Source organism: Entelurus aequoreus, linkage group LG28, assembly GCF_033978785.1.
Source record: "Entelurus aequoreus isolate RoL-2023_Sb linkage group LG28, RoL_Eaeq_v1.1, whole genome shotgun sequence".
NCBI classification, from domain to species: Eukaryota; Metazoa; Chordata; class Actinopteri; order Syngnathiformes; family Syngnathidae; genus Entelurus; species Entelurus aequoreus.
The window spans coordinates 34,040,435-34,064,128 of record NC_084758.1 but is presented as its reverse complement, the minus strand read 5'-3'; the positions used below and the strand labels follow the sequence as shown (position 1 = coordinate 34,064,128).

The following is a 23,694-nucleotide window of genomic DNA, read 5'->3' as shown; positions in this document are numbered from 1 at the left end:
GTGTCATATTTGATATAATAATAATGTATAATGTTGATACAATAATAATAATGTGTCATTTTTGATATAATATTAATAATGTGTCATATTTGATATAATAATAATGTATCATATATGATATTATAATAATATTATTAATAATGTATCATATTGGATAGAATAATAAAAATGATGTTTTATATTTGATCTAATAATAATGTATCATATTTGATTTAATTATAATAGTGTGTTATATTTGATATAATAATAATAATACTAATATAATACTAATGTATCATAAATGATATAATAATAATGTATCATAATAATTATTATCTATCATATTTGATATAATAATAACTATGTATCATATTTGATATAATAATAATAATATTGTATATTTGATATAAGAATAATAATGTATATTTGATATAATACCAATCTATGATATTTTAATACAATAATAATAGAGTATCATCTTTGATGTAATAATAATGTGTCATATTTGATATAATAATGTATCATGTATGATTTTATAATAATAATATTAATAATGTATCATATTTGATATAATAATAATAATGTATCATATTTGATATAATAATAATAATGTATAATGTTGATACAATAATAATAATGTGTCATATTTGATATAACAATAATGTATCATATATGATATTATAATAATATTATGAATAATGTATCATATTTTATATAACAATAATAATGTGTCATATTTAATATAATAATAATAATGTATAATTTTGATACAATAATAATAATGTATCATATTTGATGTAATAATGTATCATATTTGATATAATAATGTGTCATATTTGATATAATAATATTAATAATCTGTCATATTTGATATAATAACAATAATGTGTCATTTTTATATAATAATGTATCATATTTGATATAATAATGTATCATATTTGATATAATAATATTAATAATGTGTCATATTTGATGTAATAATGTACCATATTTGATATAATAATATTAATAATGTGTCATATTTGATATAATAATAATAATGTGTCATATTTGATATGATAATAATGTCTCATTTGATATATTAATAATAATAATAATGTATCATATCTGATATAATAATAATAATAAGGTATCATATTCATCATGGTGTGTGCGTCACGTGCCAGCTGTGAGGAAGAGGAGGTGAAGATGGCTCTAATTGCTCCTCAGCCAATCAGCATCAAGTATTTAGCGTCCAGCCTCCTTTTGGCGCCTTCTTCCCGCTGAGTCTCCGCGCCGCGCGTGTCCTGCCGCGGACTTTGGCCGCGGACTTTGGCGGGGACTTTGGCGGGGAAGATGTCGAGAGAAGATGTCCTGAACATCCAACTTTAGTCCAACTCCATGACGTCCTGCAGCAAGAAGAAGATGAAAGTCTGTCCTTCTGGGCCGGAGGAGCGCAGGAGACTCCCGCAGGAGACACTTCATTCTGGGCCGGAGGAGCGCAGGAGACTCCCGCTGGAGACACTTCATTCTGGGCCGGAGGAGCGCAGGAGACTCCCGCAGGAGACACTTCATTCTGGGCCGGAGGAGCGCAGGAGACTCCCGCAGGAGACACTTCATTCTGGGCCGGAGGAGCGCAGGAGACTCCCGCAGGAGACACTTCATTCTGGGCCGGAGGAGCGCAGGAGACTCCCGCTGGAGACACTTCATTCTGGGCCGGAGGAGCGCAGGAGACTCCCGCAGGAGAGACTTCCTCCTCCCGCCAACTCCAACAAGCCGCTCACACCTTTCAGCATCGAAGACATTCTTAACAAACCCAACTGCAAGAAGAAATCTTCTTCTTCTTCTTCTTCTTCTTCTTCGTCCTCCTCGTCGTCTTCTTCCTCCTCCTCTTCCGGCGGTCCGCCGACCTTGTTGCAAAAGTTGTCCGCTTCTCATGCGGCCCGCGGCGGCCTCAGCTCGCCCTCATCGCCGCTGTGCGCTCTGGAAGAACTTGCTAGTAAAACTTTCAAAGGACTCGAAGTCAACGTCATTCAAGCCGCTCAAGGTACTATTTATTACTTTTTTATATACCAATATATATATTATATTATATTATATTCTCCACGGAAACATACATATTCATATATACATATATAAACACAAACACACACACACAATATATATATATATATATATATATATATATATATATATATATATATATATATATATATATATATATATATATATATATATATATTATATATATATATATATATATATATATATATATATGTATGTATGTATGTATATATATATATATATATATATGTATATATATATATATATATATATATATATATATATATATATATATATATATATATATATATATATATATAAATATATATAACAAATGACATATGGTATATAATACAAAAACATACATACAAAAATATATATATATAAAATGATATATAATACAAAAAAAATTAAAAATAAATAAATATATATATATATATATATATATATATATATATATATATATATATATATATTTATTTTTAATTTTTTTTGTATTATATATCATTTTATATATATATATTTTTGTATGTATGTTTTTGTATTATATATCATATGTCATTTGTTATATATATTTATATATATATATATATATATATATATATATATATATATATATAATGATATATATATATATATATATATATATATATATATATATATATATATATATATATATATATATATAATGATATATGACATATAACCTGCGAAAAAGGCTTGTAGGGAAGATATAGTGTTATAGTGTTTTTTCCTAACCTAACATATATTCCGCTGTACCCCGGTGTTGAGCACTATATAACAGATAAACCACAAAAACCTCGACTATATATATATATATATATATATATATATATATATATATATATATATATATATATATAATATATATATATATATATATATATATATATATATATAGATAGATAGATAGATAGATAGATAGATAGATAGATAGATAGATAGATAGATAGATAGATAGATAGATAGAATATTGGCGGTAAAATGTTTGAAAGAGTTGAAATCAAGGTAATTTCAGCCGCTCAAGGTTGTTGTTTACATATCTACACTCCAATTCTTCTCATATATATATATATATATATATATATATATGCTTATTCAGCATACATTTCAAAATGTATACTCTTCATACACACCATTAGTCTTTCTATATACAACTATACATACTATTATTATTCATATTCATTCTATATAGAACTACATAAATCAGTATTATCCATACACACCACTGTAGTATTGTTGATCAAAATACCTACAAATACAGGAATGTTCTTTATGTAGAAATATAAACTAATACTCTTGATGAAAATATATTTTAAACTAGTACTGTTTATGTAAGTATTCTATCGTAGGTATACTGTACTAAAAATATAATTTACTAGTATTGTTTATATGTAGTGTTCTAAAACATATAATTATATTCTATACTACAGTATAGTAATATTCTTTGATTGATGTAAATACATGCTAAATTATTGTATTCTTCATGTAAATATACTACAGAATATATGGAGTTACTACAAGTGTAGTGTAAATATATACTACATTATTGTATTCTTCATGTAAATATACTACAGAATATATAGAGATACTACAAGTGTTATGTAAATAAATACTCCATTATTGTATTCTTCATGTAAATATACTACAGAATATATGGAGATACTACAAGTGTGATGTAAATATATACTACATTATTGTATTCTTCATGTGAATATACTACAGAATATATGGAGTTACTACAAGTGTGGTGTAAATATATACTACATTATTGTATTCTTCATGTTAATATACTACAGAATATATGGAGTTACTACAAGTGTGGTGTGAATATATACTACATTATTGTATTCTTCATGTTAATATACTACAGAATATATGGAGTTACTACAAGTGTAGTGTAAATATATACTACATTATTGTATTGTTCGTACTACAGAACATATGGAGTTACTACAAGTGTAGTGTAAATATATACTACATTATTGTATTCTTCATGTAAATATACTACAGAACATATGGAGTTACAATTGTGGATAGTGTTATGTAAATAAATACTCCATTATTGTATTCTTCATGTAAATATACTACAGAACATATGGAGTTACTACAAGTGTAATGTAAATATATACTACTTTATTGTATTCTTCATGTAAATATACTACAGAATATATGGAGATATACTGCAAGTGTAATGTAAATATATACTACATTATTATATTGTTCATGTAAATATACTACAGACCATATGGAGATACTACAAGTGTAATGTAAATATATACTACATTATTGTATTCTTCATGTAAATATACTACAGAATATATGGAGATACTACAAGTGTAATGTAAATATATACTACATTATTGTATTCTTCATGTTAATATACTACAGAATATTTGGAATTACTACAAGTGTAATGTAAATATATACTACATTATTGTATTCTTCATGTAAATATACTACAGAATATTTGGAGTTACTACAAGTGTAATGTAAATATATACTACATTATTGTATTGTTTGTGTAAATATAGTATAGAATATATGGAGTTACTACAAGTGTAGTGTAAATATATACTACATTATTGTATTGTTTGTGTAAATATAGTACAGAATATATGGAGTTACTACAAGTGTAGTGTAAATATATACTACATTATTGTATTGTTTGTGTAAATATAGTACAGAATATATGGAGTTACTACAAGTGTAATGTAAATATATACTACATTATTGTATTGTTTGTGTAAATATAGTACAGAATATATGGAGTTACTACAAGTGTAGTGTAAATATATACTACATTATTGTATTGTTTGTGTAAATATAATACAGAATATATGTAGATACTACAAGTGTAATGTAAATATATACTACATTATTGTATTGTTTGTGTAAATATACTACAGAATATATGGAGTTACTACAAGTGTAGTGTAAATATATACTACATTATTGTATTGTTTGTGTAAATATAATACAGAATATATGTAGATACTACAAGTGTAATGTAAATATATACTACATTATTGTATTGTTTGTGTAAATATACTACAGAATATATGGAGTTGCTACAAGTGTGGTGTAAATGTATACTACATTATTGTATTGTTTGTGTAAATATACTACAGAATATATGGAGTTACTACAAATGTAATGTATATACTACATTATTGTATTGTTTGTGTAAATATAGTACAGAATATATGGAGTTACTACAAGTGTGGTGTAAATGTATATAGTTGTATTCTTTACTACATTAGTGTATATAAATATTTCTTTTCTTTTCCTAATATTTGCACCTGTGACACGTTGGCGCACATCCTGCATGTCTATGTGAAAGTGAAAGTGAAAGTGGGTGTGACGTCACCAGGTGGCGAGCAGCTGACGTGCTTGGGCCAAAGACAGAACTCCAAGAAGAGGAGAAAGTCCCGGACGGCCTTCACCAACCATCAGATCTACGAGCTGGAGAAGCGCTTCCTGTACCAGAAGTACCTGTCCCCCGCGGACCGGGACAACATTGCGCAACAGCTGGGCCTCTCCAACGCCCAGGTCATCACCTGGTTCCAGAACCGGCGCGCCAAGCTGAAGCGGGACTTGGAGGAGATGAAGGCGGACGTGGAGTCTCTGAAGAAGATCACACCTCAGACTCTGCACAAGCTGGTGGCCATGGACCAGGTGGTGGACGACCACCAGGTGGTGGAGGACCACCACCTGGTGGAGGAGGCTCACCTGCAGTCGCCGTCTTCCTCCAGAGGACGAACTACTGACGAGTTCTCGGAGGACGAGGAGGAGATCGAAGTGGATGATTAAACAACTTTTGCACGGACTTTGTGAGTCAAAGAAGGAACCAAGTTTGAAGGCTTTTTATACCTTGCATTTAATTTATCATAAAAAAGACTTTTTCATTCCTGAAGCTTGTTTTTATCACGCGCCAAAATTCACTATCACAAATTGATGTGGATATAATCTCTAAAAGTGTTATTATGATGATGGTTATTATTATTATTATTAATATGTGTACTCCGCTGGAAAACACGCCAGGTGATTTAATTATTGTTACAGTATTATTACAATTGTAATATGAATAATTACAGATTAATATAATTATTGTTGTAACAGTTTTATTATAATGTGAATAATTACATGTATAATAATTATTGTTACAGTATTATTGTAACAGGTTTATTATATGAATAATTACATATTATTGTTACATGAATAATTACATATATAATTATTATTGTGACAGTTTTATTATAATATGAATAATTACATATGTATTATTGTTACAGTTGTATTATAATATGAATAATTACATATATAATTATTATTGTTACAGTAGTATTGTAACAGTTGTATTATAATATGAATAATTACATATATAATAATTATCGTTACAGTATTATTGTAACATTTTTATTATATGAATAATTACATATTATTGTTACAGTATTATTGCAACATGAATAATTACATATATAATTATTATTGTAACGGTTGTATTATAATATGAATAATTACAGGTATAATTATTATTGTTACAGTATTACAATTTTAATATAATTACAGATTATATAATTATAATAATTAGAATGATGAAACAATGCAGCTTTTGACACGTCTTCTTTCTGTGTATTTAACAATATATATGTATGTATATATATATATATGTGTGTATATATATATATATACACACACACGCACAGTATATTTATATAAATATATATAAATCATTTGAATGTATTTAATCAGCATCCATGTAAATAAAGCTTTACAATATTTCAATGATTTAAGTCCTTTTTGAAATAATAATATTAATATTACAAATGATACTGACAACATGAGGAGGATAAACAAGAGTTTGATGTTATTTTGGATTCTTTCACTGTAAATAATTGAAACTTTCACCAACAAGAAGTGAAATAATAATTCATCGTCATTCATTTCTTGTCATTGACTGCAAACAATCTTTGTTCGATCTCCTTCCTTGCCTCCTTGCCTCCTCGCCTCCTCGCACGGACCACTTGATTGATGGGACGCATTATCGGCCTCGCAGCGCATTATCGGCCTCGCAGCGCATTATCGGCCTCCTCTCAGCCGCCGTGAATAAAACCATTTATGACGTTTAAATTCATTAAGTGTGAAAATATGCGCTTTTATTCTAAAATCTTTCATTTGAACTCAAATTTAGCTTGAACTTTTTTTTTATTGAATGTTTTGGAGATGAATTATTAATCATCTTAAAGTAAAAATTAATTGTTACTGTTTGGCTACTTGAAAATATGCAGTATTATTGAAATATACTGCGTTTAATATTTCATCTTCCTGTTTGCATTAATATTATGTCGAACATTTACAAGTTGAACTCCTCCTTTATTATGAATATTCCTGTCTTGTTAGTAATATTCCTATTTTTAACCAGCAGTGAAATCATTTGAAACAGTCTTTATTAAATAAAAGAATATTTAAGTCACCATTATTATTATCATCTTCTGCACGTCATTAATAAATAGTTGCGAAATCAACAACAAAAGGGATTCTTGAAAAATATACGATTTAAAGTGAAAAAAACGTTGAATAAGAATTTCAAGACACAATAAGTAACGCTATGAAGGTCATGTGACGTAAGCATTGAGTTCGCAGTGACGTCACAAGTGTGTATAATTCTATATGAATAATACAAATATACAAGCGACATTATTAATACTTCTTTTCTTTTAGTCCTTAAGATGAAACCGTAATTGTCATAATATTATTACTTTTATTCCAATGTGATCTCAACTTCAAATTGTTTTTAATGTTTCAAAAAGATAGTTTTTTTGCAATCTGTTTATTATTAACATTTTTTTCTACGCGTGCTCAGCTTTTGCAGCACTCGCTTGCCACCTAGCGGCCACATGGAGTCACTGCGCACAATATTTCATTTCCGCCTGTCAAAAGTAAAGAACCGTTTCGAAAAGAATTCAATCGATTTTTGAAAGTTCATGTTGTGGAATAGCTAATAATTATAAAAGGTGAAATGATTGATAAAGTGGAATATGAAGATGCTTACATTAAAAATAAATGATCAATATTTCTATCGTCAAAGGAGCCAAAATGATCATAAATATTTGATGTGACTTTTATTATGAAAAATAAACAAACAGGAAGTGAGCCCTTTAATTGTTGATGTGTTTTAAAAGTGTCCATTTGCATTCTCCTTCATAAGGAAGATGTTTGAAATATTGTGGACAAAAGTTGATCATTCTTACATTTTTCTTTTATTTGTCCAAAAATACAAAAGAGCCAAAATAAGTTGCTGTACACAAAAACTATTAAAATAGAATTATGTCTAATAGAAAATATGTGAAGGTCAATTCTATCTGCTGCGCTTCTCCTTGATGGTGTAGTGAAGCACTAAGGGCTGCGCCTGCAACACAACAACACCCATTTTACACACAACTTTACTGTGGGTATACCATTTCCCGCACATACCTTTTTAACTAACATTACCAGTATTATACTGGTAATGTTGAGTTAAAAAGGTATACTGGCAGTATACCTTTTTAACTCAACATTACCAGTATATATTTTTAACACAACATTACTAGTATACATTTTTAACACATTACTAGTATATATTTTTAACACATTACCAGTATATATTTTTAACACAACATTACTAGTATACATTTTCAACACATTACTAATATATACATTTTTAACACATTACTAGTATATATTTTTAACACAACATTACTAGTATACAATGTTTAACACAACATTACTAGTATACAATGTTTAACAACATTACTAGTATACAATGTTTAACAACAGTACTAGTATGCATTTTTAACACAACATTACTAGTATACATGTTTAACACAACATTACTAATATATATTTTAACACAACATTACTAGTATACATGTTTAACTCAACATTATTAATATATATTTTAACACAACATTACTAGTATACATTTTTAACACAACATTACTAGTATACATGTTTAACTCAACATTACTAATATACATTTTAACATTACTATTATACATTTTTAACACAACATTACTAATATACAGTTTTAACACAACATTACTAGTATATATTTTAACACAACATTACTATTATACATTTTTAACACAACATTACTAATATATATTTTAACACAACATTACTAGTATACATTTTAACATTACTATTATACATTTTTAACACAACATTACTAGAATACATTTTTAACACAACATTACTAGTATACATGTTTAACACAACATTACTTATATACATTTTAACACATTACTAGTACACATTTTTAACCCATTATTAGTATACATTTTTAACACAACATTACTAATATACATTTTAACACAACATTACTAGTATACATTTTTAACACAACATTACTAATATATATTTTTAACACAACATTACTAATATACATTTTAACACAACATTACTAGTATACATTTTTAACTCAACATTACTAATATACATTTTAACACAACATTATTAGTATACATTTTTAACACAACATTACTAATAAATGTTTAACACAACATTACTAATATATACATTTTTAACACAACATTACTAGTATACATTTTTAACATCATTACTAGTATACATGTTTAACACAACATTACTTATATACATTTTAACACATTACTAGTACACATTTTTAACCCATTATTAGTATACATTTTTAACACAACATTACTAATATACATTTTAACACAACATTACTAGTATACATTTTTAACACAACATTACTAATATACATTTTAACACAACATTACTAGTATACATTTTTAACACAACATTACTAATATACATTTTAACACAACATTACAAGTATACATTTTTAACACAACATTACTAATATATATTTTTAACACAACATTACTAATATACATTTTAACACAACATTACTAGTATACATTTTTAACTCAACATTACTAATATACATTTTAACACAACATTATTAGTATACATTTTTAACACAACATTACTAATAAATGTTTAACACAACATTACTAATATATACATTTTTAACATCATTACTAGTATACATGTTTAACACAACATTACTTATATACATTTTAACACATTACTAGTACACATTTTTAACCCATTATTAGTATACATTTTTAACACAACATTACTAATATACATTTTAACACAACATTACTAGTTGTACATTTTTGACACAACATTACTAATATATATATTTTTAACACAACATTACTAGTATACATTTTTAACAACATTACTAGTGTACATTTTTAACAAAACATTACTAATATACATTTTAACACAAAATTACTAGTATACATTTTTAACCCATTACTAGTACACATTTTTAACCCATTATTAGTATACATTTTTAACACAACATTACTAATATACATTTTAACACAACATTACTAGTATACATTTTAACACAACATTACTAGTATACATTTTTAACACAACATTACTAATAAATGTTTAACACAACATTATTAATATACATTTTAACACAACATTAGTAGTATACATTTTAACACAACATTACTAGTATACATTTTAACACAACATTACTAGTATACATTTTAACAAAACATTACTAATATACATTTTAACACAACATTACTAGTATACATTTTAACACAACATTACTAGTATACATTTTTAACACAACATTACTAATAAATGTTTAACACAACATTACTAATAAATGTTTAACACAATATTACTTATATAAATTTTTTACTCTACATTACAAGTATACATTTTTAACACGACATTACTAATATACATTTTAACACAACATTATTAGTATACATTTTTAACACAACATTACTAATATACATTTTAACACAACATTACTAGTATACATTTTAACACAACATTACTAGTATACATTTTTAACACAACATTACTAATATACATTTTAACACAACATTACTAGTATACATTTTAACACAACATTACTAGTATACATTTTTAACACAACATTACTAATAAATGTTTAACACAACATTACTAATAAATGTTTAACACAACATTACTAGTATACATTTTAACACAACATTACTAATATACATTTTAACAACATTACTAGTATACATTTTAACAACATTACTAGTATACATTTTTAACACAACATTACTAATAAATGTTTAACACAACATTACTTATATACATTTTTTACTCTACATTACAAGTATACATTTTTAACACGACATTACTAATATACATTTTAACACAACATTATTAGTATAAATTTTTAACACAACATTACTAGTGTACATTTTTAACACAACATTACTAATAAATGTTTAACACAACATTACTAATATATACATTTTTAACACAACATTACTACTATACATTTTTTACTCTACATTACAAGTATACATTTTTAACACGACATTACTAATATACATTTTAACACAACATTATTAGTATACATTTTTAACACATTACTAGTATACATTTTTAACACAACATAACTAATAAATGTTTAACACAACATTATTAGTATACATTTTTAACACAACATAACTAATAAATGCTTAACACAACATTATTAGTATACATTTTTAACACAACATAACTAATAAATGTTTAACACAACATTATTAGTATACATTTTTAACACAACATAACTAATAAATGTTTAACACAACATTACTAGTATACATTTTTAACACAACATAACTAATAAATGTTTAACACAACATTATTAGTATACATTTTTAACACAACATAACTAATAAATGCTTAACACAACATTATTAGTATACATTTTTAACACATTACTAGTATACATTTTTAACACAACATAACTAATAAATGTTTAACACAACATTACTAGTATATACATTTTTAACTCAACATATTTACATCTTTTATCTATTGAAATAATCATTAAAGCTGACAAAAATATAACCAAATCAATTGTCATTAAAAGGCTCTGTAAAAACATAATCATGTATTTATTATTATTATTATTATTAAGATGTCTCACCTTTCCAAACCAGTGTGACAGCCATAATCTTTTCATGGTCATGTGATCAGGCAAAGACTCATTGTTGAACAACATCTGCACCTACACACACACACACACAGTAAATAAATACATGTATACATAGTAATAACACTAATATTACAGGCAAGTTACCTGATGTTTTTCCACGTTGAGTCGATGACAAAGTACTTTACGTAAATGTCGCACCTCCGCTCGCACCGAACATCGCACAAACTTCTGCTGCACACGCACAACAAATACACAGTCATTAAAAAACAAGTGATATATAAATTGGATACATTATTATAATTATTAATAATAATAATGCTTGTCAGAGTCATTAGAAAACAGCGTTCTATGAATCTGATATATGATTATTATTATTATGAATGATGTTGGTAAGGCAGGACAATGCTACCCTCTGCTGGTGAAAAGATATATCGTCTATGTTGCAATAAACACTGTTTTTGTTGTCCATGTACAATTACCATGTAGTACTACTGGAGATGTAGTATTTGACCAGTGTGTTAGTACTAACCTGAAGAACTACTTTGCTTTTATCTTTCCCAGCCAGCGATGAACTGCACATAAAAAAACACATCATTATTAATACTAATAATAAGACATCATTAATTATAACCTGAATATAGTGTGTGGTGATTAAATACATACGACTTCCTAATCATCATCAAAATATTACTTATGCAGGTGTAAATACGTAATAATAAAAATAGCAGTACGTAGTAACAGTGTGTGTAATAACGATCTTGAATAATGTTTAAGAATAATGATCATATTACTAATATATATGATCTCTTCATTATTTTTACTTGCTGTGTAACAAAAAGGACAAATAAAAATAATAGTGTGTGTGTAATAACAAGAATGATCATTAATACTGTTTGAGAATAATATAATTATTTAATAATAGTAATAATAATATGTTTTATTATTAGTGTGTGTAAAAATGAAAACAGCAAATAATTTGTAATAATACTGAGTATGTTTGTGTATAATAAGAATGATCATGAATAATATTCACCATTAGATTATTAATGTATTACTTGCGGTTTTTATAACCAGTGTGTGTAAGAATAAAAACGGCAGACATTATGTAATATTATTAATAGTGTGTGTGTAATAAGAATGATCATGAATAATCTTTAAGAATAATTACCATCATCATATTATTAATAATGCTGCGGTTTATTATTAAAGTGTGTGTACAAATGAAAAAGGCATATATTTGTAATAATAATACAAATGATAGTGTGTGTGTAATACTAAGAAAAATCATGAATAATGTTCCAGAAGAATATTTGTCATCATATTAATAATAATAATGTGTTGTTACCTGTTTTTATTAATAATGTGTGTAAAAATGAAAAGGGCCAACAATTTGTAAAAATAAAAATACTAGTGTTTGTATGTAATAAAAAGAATGCAGAGAAATGAACAGTCACCTTAGTCTTTGTAAACACAGCGAGACCTGCTCATCATATCTGTAAAAATGTGCCTTGGCGTGATCGAAGCTGGTGTACGGTAAAGATGAGGAGTCTGACACGCAGTCTGAGGAGGAAGAAGAAACACAACAATGTCTAAATAGCAACCATCCATGATAGAATGACCTTCACTTCTATCGCCATGGAGACGCTGCCATGTCGTTATCCAGGAAACAATCTTTGTGTTTTACTGCGAGGGAAGTAACTGCATTGTAAGTACTGCAGTATTTCACCTTCCAAAGTCTCCTCGTGTGACAAAGGAAAACTTGCGAGTGTAGTTTTTTTCTGGCGCTTTAGCGTTGGCCGGGCCTGTGAAGAAACCACGTCTCCCAGAATCCTCTGCGCAAGGTGGGGGCCGTTAGCAGGAAGTGAAGTGTGTGTACAATCTATAAAATAGTGTGTACTATTAATGTGTACAAAGGATAAAATAGTGTGTACAATACATAAAATAGTGTGTACTATTAGTGGGAACAAAGCATAAAATAGTGTATACAAACTGGTATAATATAGTGTGTACATATATAAAATAGTGTGTACAATACATACAATAGTGTGTACTATTAGTGTGTACAAAGTATAAAATAGTGTGTACAATACATAAAATAGTGTGTACTATTAGTGTGAACAAAGCATAAAATAGTGTATACAAACTAGTATAATATAGTGTGTACATATATAAAATAGTGTGTACAATACATACAATAGTGTGTACTATTAGTGTGTACAAAGTATAAAATAGTGTATACAAACTAGTATAATAGTGTCTACATATATAAAATAGTGTGTGCAAAGTATAAAAAGTGTGTACAATATAAAAAATAGTGTGTACTATTAGTGTGTGAAAAGTATAGTGTACAATATACAAAATAACGTGTACTATTAGTGTGTATAATATATAAAAGTGTGTACTATTATTGTGTACAATGTATAAAATAGTGTGTACTATTAGTGTGTGAAAAGTATAGTGTGTACAATATACAAAATAATGTGTACTATTAGTGTGTATAGTATATAAAATAGTGTGTACTATTAGCGTGTACAAAGTACAAAATAGTGTGTACTATTAGTGTGTGAAAAGTATAGTGTGTACAATATACAAAATAATGTGTACTATTAGTGTGTATAGTATATAAAATAGTGTGTACTATTAGCGTGTACAAAGTACAAAATAGTGTGTACTATTAGTGTGTGAAAAGTATAGTGTGTACAATATACAAAAAATTGTGTACTATTAGTGTGTATAGTATATAAAATAGTGTGTACTATTAGCGTGTACAAAGTACAAAATAGTGTGTACTATTAGTGTGTGAAAAGTATAGTGTGTACAATGTACAAAATAATGTGTACTATTAGTGTGTATAATATATAAAATAGTATGTACTATTAGTGTGTACAAAGTATAAAATAGTGTATACAAACTAGTATAGTGTGTACATATATAAAATAGTTTGTACAATACATAAAATAGTGTGTACTATTAGTGTTTACAAAGTATAAAAGTGTATACAAACTAGTATAATATAGTGTGTACATATATAAAATAGTGTGTGCAATACATAAAATAGTGTGTACTATTAGTGTTTACAAAGTATAAAAGTGTATACAAACTAATATAATATAGTGTGTACATATATAAAATAGTGTGTGCAAAGTATAAAAAGTGTGTACAATATAAAAAATAGAGTGTACATTATAAAAAATAATGTGTACAGTATATAAAATAGTGTGTACTATTAGTGTGTAAAGTATATAAAATAGTGTGTACTATTAGCGTGTACAAAGTATAAAATAGTGTGTACTATTAGTGTGTGGAAAGTATAGTGTACAATATAAAAAATAATGTGTACTATTAGTGTGTATGATATATAAAATAGTGTGTACTATTAGCGTGTACAAAGTATAAAATAGTGTGTACTATTAGTGTGTGGAAAGTATAGTGTACAATATAAAAAATAATGTGTACTACTAGTGTGTATGATACATAAAATAGTGTGTACTATTAGCGTGTACAAAGTATAAAATAGTGTGTACTATTAGTGTGTGGAAACTATAGTGTACAATATAAAAATTAATGTGTACTATTAGTGTGTATGATATATGAAATAGTGTGTACTATTAGCGTGTACAAAGTATAAAATAGTGTGTACTATTAGTGTGTGGAAAGTATAGTGTGTACAATATAAAAAATAATGTGTACTATTAGTGTGTATAGTATATAAAATAGTGTGTACAAAGTATAAAATAGTGTGTGTGTGATCTTCTAAGACTGTGTGTACAATTGAAAAGTGGTGCAGACCGCCTTCTTTAAATGAGTATATGGTGTGTACGATACGGGGCATCACCATGGAGACACTCATTTACTGCACATTCATGTTATTATGTGCCGACCGGTGATGTTTTGTTATGTTTTCAAACATGCAGGAGACATCGACCACTTTTTATGGGCATTTTAGCTGAAGGTGTGCTCATTTGAGAGAGGCTGCACTTACTCTGGCTCAAAATGCATACTCAAAGAAGTTTTGTTCATAGAAGAAATATTTCGATAATATATATTATATGTGAAAAAACAAAAAGGTCACAAAAACATATTGAATGACACCACAATGCATCAATTACATTTGTTTTAATAAGTCCTCTAGCAGCTATAAAATGACGTTGCTGAATAGACAAGATGTCTAATATTTTCATTCCTGAATGCTGCCACACTCGCGTAGGACGGAGGATTGTGCGTCCGTGCGACGCCAGCACTGATCCTTCCTACACCTGCTAAATAACGCTGGTGAGTGTTGATAAATCACACTGCGTGCGCTAAATACTTCTGCTTGCATCTTCTCCTCCCAGTACTGATGATCAGCATATCATTTGCATATTTATGAGGACAGCCGCCAAAATGTATTGTTCTGCTCACAAGTTTAGTAGATCAGCCTTGTGTGCTATCAGGTTTGCACGTGTTATAGTACGCGCAATTCTTTCAAACTGTCATTGCTCAAAACATAATATTGAATCAAAATCAATGTTATTATGAATTATTGACCTATCCAAGGTTCCCATTACTTCACATCAAATATTCCACTAAGAAAAATATTTTTGGTGGAAGATTTTGCAAATTTGGTAAATAAATAACCCACAAATGTATATTTTGTTGTTTTCTCACTGTACCGAAAATGAACCGAACCGTGAGCTCTAAACCGAGGTACGTACCGAACCGAAATGTTTGTGTACCGTTACACCCCTAATAAAAAGTATACTTAGTAAATCAAACCTTAAGTGTCATTTTGGACATGTTCCATCAGAACATTGCAAATGTGTCCAACTCACCATCACCTGCAGGCTGAAGAACTCTCTCCAAACCCCGAGACTGATAGAACTCTTTGATTCGCTTGTCCTCACCTGTGTTAATACATACATGGTAGTATTACGGTACACGTTACACATGTTACGCACGTACAAGAAGCAACAAATATTATGTAATACACAGTGTTTCCCACACATTCATTTATTTGTGGCGGCCCGCCACAAAAGAATTACGTCCGCCACAAATAAAAAAATTAAAAATAAAAAAAATATAATTTTTTTTTTTGTCCTGTCCAGCTTCTCAGGCAAATCATATAGTTGATGTAGATGCCCATACAGGCTGTTCAGATTTACTTTACAAAAGAGAAGTGTAGTATACTTCTCTTGTTGCCTTATTTGTATTTGACCACTACTGTTTTCTGTTTATTTGTTACTGACTGTGGCAGGACACCTCTGCCTCTGTTTCACTTTATGTTGCTGGTAAATAATATGGTTGTAGTAGTAGGCTAAAGTTAAATTATTTAGTATGCACTAATTAAAGGGGCAGAGCTTTAAGAGACATTTTAGCTTTTATATTTTATAAGATATATTTTTTGTAAGAACCACAATTAATAAATATATTTCAGTGAATAACTTATTGTTCAAATCTGTATATAAATATGTACATAAAGTGTTGTAATTATATTGTAAAATGGATGGATGGATGGACGTTTAAAACAAAACTGTTATTATTAATTAGTAAGTATACATTTTTTGAGCCTTTTTAAAGAAAATCATATCATTGTAGTAAATTATGCAAATTACTCGATGATGTCATGGTGACCACGCCCATAGCCATGCCCCCGCCGCCACAGGTATCTTGGCAGTTTATGGGAAACACTGATACATACATAGTAGTATTACAGTATAGACATGTTCATCACCTACAAGAAGCAACAAATACTACACTGCAAAAAGTCAGTGTTCAAAAACAAGAAAAAAAAAATACAAAAATGAGGAGTATTTTACTTAAACTCAGCAAAATTATCTACCAATAGAACAAGAAAATTCGGCTTGTCGAGACTTTCCAAAACAAGTCAAATTAGCTAACTTCAATCAACCCAAAAAATACCTTAAAATAAGTATATTCTCACTAATAACAAGTGCACTTTTCTTGGTACAAAAAAAGAGACCTTTTTACTCAATATGTTGAAAAATATTCTTAAATTAAGTAAATGCTAGTGCCATTATCTTAACATAATGATTTTTTTTTTTTCATGCTTGAAGTAAGAAATTATTACTTTAAAAAAGTCGTTTTATACTTGTGTTAATAACACAGCTTTGCATCAGTTGATATTCTAGTTTCAAGCATGTTTTACTCAATATAGGTCATCACATCTCAGCTACAAGCTGTAATACCTTACTGAGATCATTTAGGACCAAAACACTTAAAACAAGTAAAACACTCGAACATAAAATCTGCTCAGTGAGAAGAATGATCTTATCAGACAGAAAATGAGCAAATATCACCCTTATTTGAGATATTTCATCTTACTTAGATTTCAGTTGTTGCAGTGTATGTGATACATACACTGCAAAAAGTCAGTGTTCAAAAACAAGAAAAAAAAATACAAAAATGAGGGGTATTTTATTGTAACTAAGCAAAATTATCTGCCAATAGAACAAGAAAATTTGGCTTGTCAAATTAGCTAACTTCAATTAGCCCAAAAATACCTTAAAATAAGTATATTCTCACTAATAACAAGTGCACTTTTCTTGGTACAAAAAAAGAGACCTTTTTGCTCAATATGTTGAAAAATATTCTTAAATTAAGTAAATGCTAGTGCCATTATCTTGACATAATGATTTTTTTTCCATGCTTGAAGTAAGAAATTATTACTTTAAAAAAGTAGTTTTATACTTGTGAGTGTTGATGACACAGCTTTGCAACACTTGATATTCTAGTTTCAAGCGTGTTTTACTCAATATAGCTCATCAAACCTCAGCAACAAGCTGTAATATCTTACTGAGATCATTTAGGACCAAAACACTTAAAACAAGTAAAACACTCGAACATAAAATCTGCTCAGTGAGAGGAATTATCTTATCAGACAGAAAATAAGCAAATATCACCCTTATTTGACATATTTCATCTTACTTAGATTTCAGTTGTTGCAGTGTATGTGATACATGCACTGCAAAAAGTCAGTGTTCAAAAACAAGAAAAAAAATACAAAAATGAGGGGTATTTTATTTGAACTAAGCAAAATTATCTGCCAATAGAACAAGAAAATTTGGCTTGTCAAATTAGCTAACTTCAATTAGCCCAAAAATACGTATATTCTCACTAATAACAAGTGCACTTTTCTTGGTAGAAAAAAAAAAGACCTTTTTGCTCAATATGTTGAAAAATATTCTTAAATTAAGTAAATGCTAGTGCCATTATCTTGACATAAGGATTTTTTTTTTCATGCTTGAAGTAAGAAATTATTACTTTAAAAAAGTCGTTTTATACTTGTGAGTGTTGATGACACAGCTTTGCAACACTTGATATTCTAGTTTCAAGCATGTTTTACTCAATATAGCTCATCAAACCTCAGCAACAAGCTGTAATATCTTACTGAGATCATTTAGGACCAAAACACTTAAAACAAGTAAAACACTCGAACATAAAATCTGCTCAGTGAGAAGAATTATCATATCAGACAGAAAATAAGCAAATATCACCCTTATTTGACATATTTAATCTTACTTAGATTTCAGTTGTTGCAGTGTATGTGATACATACATAGTACTATATGAAGTGTTCAGCACGTACAAGAAGCAACAAATACTATGTAATACATACATAGTACTATATGAAGTGTTCAGCACGTACAAGAACGTTCCTTCACCTACTTTCTTGGAGGCCCGGCACCAGCTTGTAGACGATGTCCTGCATGACGCGGTCCAGCTTGAGGTTGAGCAGAGGCTGCGTCTCGTGGATCTTGATGTTGCACATGGGACAGTACTTGCTGGTCTGCAGGTACTTGACGATGCAGCTTTTACAGACTGGAGAGCAGACAGATTGTCAGGAAAGGTGCTGACAACATGGCGTCTGAGGACACTCACATGTGTGCAGACACTCCGTGATGGTGGTGGCGTCGATGAAGTAGCCGGCACAAAGGTAACACACGATGTGCTCGTTCAGGTCTTTGATCTTCAACTTCACCTCCTCCTGCAAACACCGGCATGTAAGTGACAAAGTTGTTACCTGAAATACAGTACGATGTAAGTGACAAAGTTGTTACCTGACATACGATGTAAGTGACAAAGTTGTTACCTGACACAACTTATTAGAGACGTGTATTCCTACAAATGTATACATAAACTACTTTGACAAGTTGTCCTGCTAATATTATGAACTAGAGACGTGTATTACAACAAATGTACACAAGTAGTACTTTGACAAGTTTTAATGCTAATATTATGTACTAGAGGTGTGTATTACAACAAATGTACACAAGTAGTACTTTGACAAGTTTTAATGCTAATATTATGTACTAGAGGTGTGTATTACAACAAATGTAAACGAGGAGTACTTTGACAAGTTTTCCTGCTATTATTATGTACTAGAGACATGTATTACAACAAATGTACACAAAGAGTACTTTGACAAGTTTTTCTGCTAATACTATGTACTACAACAAATGTACACAAAGAGTACTTTGACAAGTTTTAATGCTAATATTATGTACTAGTGACGTGTATTCTAACAAATGTAAACAAGGAGTACTTTGACAATTTTTTCTGCTAATATTATGTACTAGAGTCGTGTATTACAACAAATGTACACAAGTAATACTTTGACAAGTTTTAATGCTAATATGTACGAGAGATGTGTATTACAACAAATGTAAACAAAGAGTACTTTGACAAGTTTTTCTGCTATTATTATGAACTAGAGACGTGTATTACAACAAATGTACACAAGTAATACCTTGACAAGTTTTAATGCTAATATTATGTACTAGTGACGTGTATTCTAACAAATGTAAACAAGGAGTACTTTGACAAGTTTTAATGCTAATATTATGTACTAGAGTCGTGTATTACAAAAAATTTACACAAGTAGTACTTTGACAAGCTTTAATGCTAATATTATGTACTAGAGATGTGTATTACAAGAAATGTAAACAAGGAGTACTTTGACAAGTTTCCCTGCTAATATTATGTACTAGAGATGTGTATTACAACAAATGTAAACAAAGAGTACATTGACAAGTTTCTGCTAATATTATGTACTAGAGACATATATTACAACAAATGTACACAAAGAGTACTTTAACAAGTTTTAATGCTAATATTATGTACTAGACGTGTATTACAACAAATATAAACAAGGAGTACTTTGACAAGTTTTCCTGCTAATATTATGTACTAGAGATGTGTATTACAACAAATGTAAACAAGGAGTACTTTGACAAGTTTTCCTGCTAATATTATGTACTAGAGATGTGTATTACAAGAAATGTAAACAAGGAGTACTTTGACAAGTTTTAATGCTAATATTATGTACCAGAGATGTGTATTCTAACAAATGTAAACAAGGAGTACTTTGACAAGTTTTAATGCTAATATTATGTACTAGAGATGTGTATTCTAACAAATGTAAACAAGGAGTACTTTGACAAGTTTCCCTGCTAATATTATGTACTAGAGATGTGTATTACAACAAATGTAAACAAAGAGTACATTGACAAGTTTCTGCTAATATTATGTACTAGAGACATATATTACAACAAATGTACACAAAGAGTACTTTAACAAGTTTTAATGCTAATATTATGTACTAGACGTGTATTACAACAAATGTAAACAAGGAGTACTTTGACAAGTTTTCCTGCTAATATTATGTACCAGAGATGTGTATTCTAACAAATGTAAACAAGGAGTACTTTGACATGTTTTAATGCTAATATTATGTACTAGAGACGTGTGTTACAACAAATGTACACAAGGAGTACTTTGACAAGTTTAATGCTAATTATGTACTAGAGATGTGTATTCTAACAAATGTACACAAGTAGTACTTTGACAAGTTTTCCTGCTAATATTATGAACTAGAGACGTACATCACAACAAATGTAAACAAAGAGTACTTTGACAAGTTTTAATGCTAATATAATATTATGTACTAGAGATGTGTATTCTAACAAATGTAAACAGGGAATACTTTGACAAGTTTTAATGCTAATATTATGTACTAGAGTCGTGTATTACACCAAATGTAAACAAAGAGCACTTTGACAAGTTTTGCTGCTAATATTATGAACTAGAGACGTATATTACAACAAAAGTACACAAAGAGTACTTTGACACGATTTTAGTGGTTTATTAAGATGTTTTGTTGTATTGATCGGACTTTTAAGAAGAACACACGCGAGTTGCTAGTTAGCAGTTAGCAGCTAGCAACTCCGTCAAATTTTTGACTTTTTCCCCCCGACAAGCAACAAAACAGAAGAATGTTCGGTCCCCGGAGGACCGGCAACCGAGGCTCGTCTCCCCGACGCGGAAGCCGAGCGTGGCGGACTTTGACACGGCAGGACAACGCATGCTCAGACGCTCCAGCATCTCCCAAGCATCGCGCTCAGCGGCTTCTAAAGTCGCCCCGGCGGCGCCTCCACCGCCCACAAGCGGCCTTCGCCGACCAGCACGGCCGCTCACCTCGTTCCGCAGCGGGTCCAGCTTGTAGACGGTCTGCAGCTGCTTCCTGAGCCGCATCGCTATGGCCATCGGACCTTGTTCCGCCATCTTTGGGAAGTGAGCGAACTTCCGGGTGATCCGGAAGTGTGCACCTCGAAGGAGGCGGGTCTTACATCGACAGTTTATAAGTAGACGTCGGCCGCCGGAAGCGGAAGTGAACCAAGGAGCGGTGGCTGACAGTGAGAGTGTCTGAAGCTTTTTGGCGGTGGAGCATAAAGTGATTTGTGAGTGGATGGAGGTGGAAGTAGTGAGGGGATGCATGAGGAAGGTATGGACATGGATAGGACTAGAGGGGAGGAGGGCATGAAGGAAAGTTGAGTTCAAAAAGAGTGCACAGAGATGATGAAGGAATAGAAAAGAGGAAAAAGGTTATGGAAGATAACTGCAAGATCATATATACATTTAAATCAGATCAAGACATGAAGGATATTAGTTTGATGACACTGGTTAAAGGATTAAAAAAGGACATTGGAGAGGTGGATTGATTGATTGATTTATTACAACTTTTATTAGTACAAACCCCGTTTCCATATGAGTTGGGAAATGGTGTTAGATGTAAATATAAACGGAATACAATGATTTGCAAATCCTTTTCAAGCCATATTCAATTGAATGCACTACAAAGACAAGATCTTTGATGTTCAAACTCATCAACTTTCTTTCTTTCTTTACAAATAATAATGAACTTAGAATTTCATGGCTGCAACATGTGTCAAAGTAGTTGGGAAAGGGCATGTTCACCACTGTGTTGCATGGCCTTTCCTTTTAACAACACTCAGTAAACGTTTGGGAACTGAGGAGACACGTTTTTTAAGCTTCTCAGGTGGAATTCTTTCCCATTCTTGCTTGATGTACAACTTAAGTTGTTCAACAGTCCGGGGGTCTCCGTTGTGGTATTTTAGGCTTCATAATGCGCCACACATTTTCAACGGGAGACAGGTCTGGACTACAGGCAGGCCAGTCTAGTACCCGCACTCTTTTACTATGAAGCCACGTTGATGTAACACGTGGCTTGGCATTGCCTTGCTGAAATAAGCAGGGGCGTCCATGGTAACGTTGCTTGGATGGCAACAGATGTTGCTCCAAAAGCTGTATGTACCTTTCAGCATTAATGGTGCCTTCACAGATGTG

The 23,694-nt window shown here is 29.7% G+C and overlaps 3 protein-coding genes across 9 annotated transcripts in view; 1 reads left to right on the top strand and 2 right to left on the bottom strand.

The window, feature by feature from the left end:
* LOC133645081 (paraneoplastic antigen Ma3 homolog) overlaps positions 1-23,694 on the bottom strand; it is a 375,425-nt gene that overhangs the window by 56,572 nt on the left and 295,159 nt on the right. The gene's annotated exons all lie outside the window — the stretch shown is intronic.
* LOC133644878 (transcription factor LBX2-like) lies at positions 1,360-5,993 on the top strand. The gene is made up of 2 exons (XM_062039631.1): positions 1,360-2,005; positions 5,417-5,993. Exons 1-2 carry the CDS (start codon positions 1,360-1,362, stop codon positions 5,854-5,856), a joined length of 1,086 nt encoding a protein of 361 aa, XP_061895615.1. The 3' UTR covers positions 5,857-5,993.
* On the bottom strand, positions 8,237-22,647 carry LOC133644900 (polycomb group RING finger protein 1). 2 transcript variants are annotated; one of them, XM_062039655.1, is made up of 9 exons: positions 22,525-22,647; positions 19,930-20,035; positions 19,717-19,869; positions 16,870-16,935; positions 13,507-13,612; positions 12,582-12,624; positions 12,197-12,283; positions 12,044-12,124; positions 8,237-8,455 (listed from the first exon to the last, which is right to left on the bottom strand). In XM_062039655.1, exons 1-9 carry the CDS (start codon positions 22,609-22,611, stop codon positions 8,405-8,407), a joined length of 780 nt encoding a protein of 259 aa, XP_061895639.1. In that variant the 5' UTR covers positions 22,612-22,647; the 3' UTR covers positions 8,237-8,404. The 2 variants fall into 2 exon arrangements, with proteins under 2 accessions (XP_061895639.1, XP_061895638.1); XM_062039654.1 differs by having other exon boundaries at positions 8,250-8,455; positions 16,864-16,935.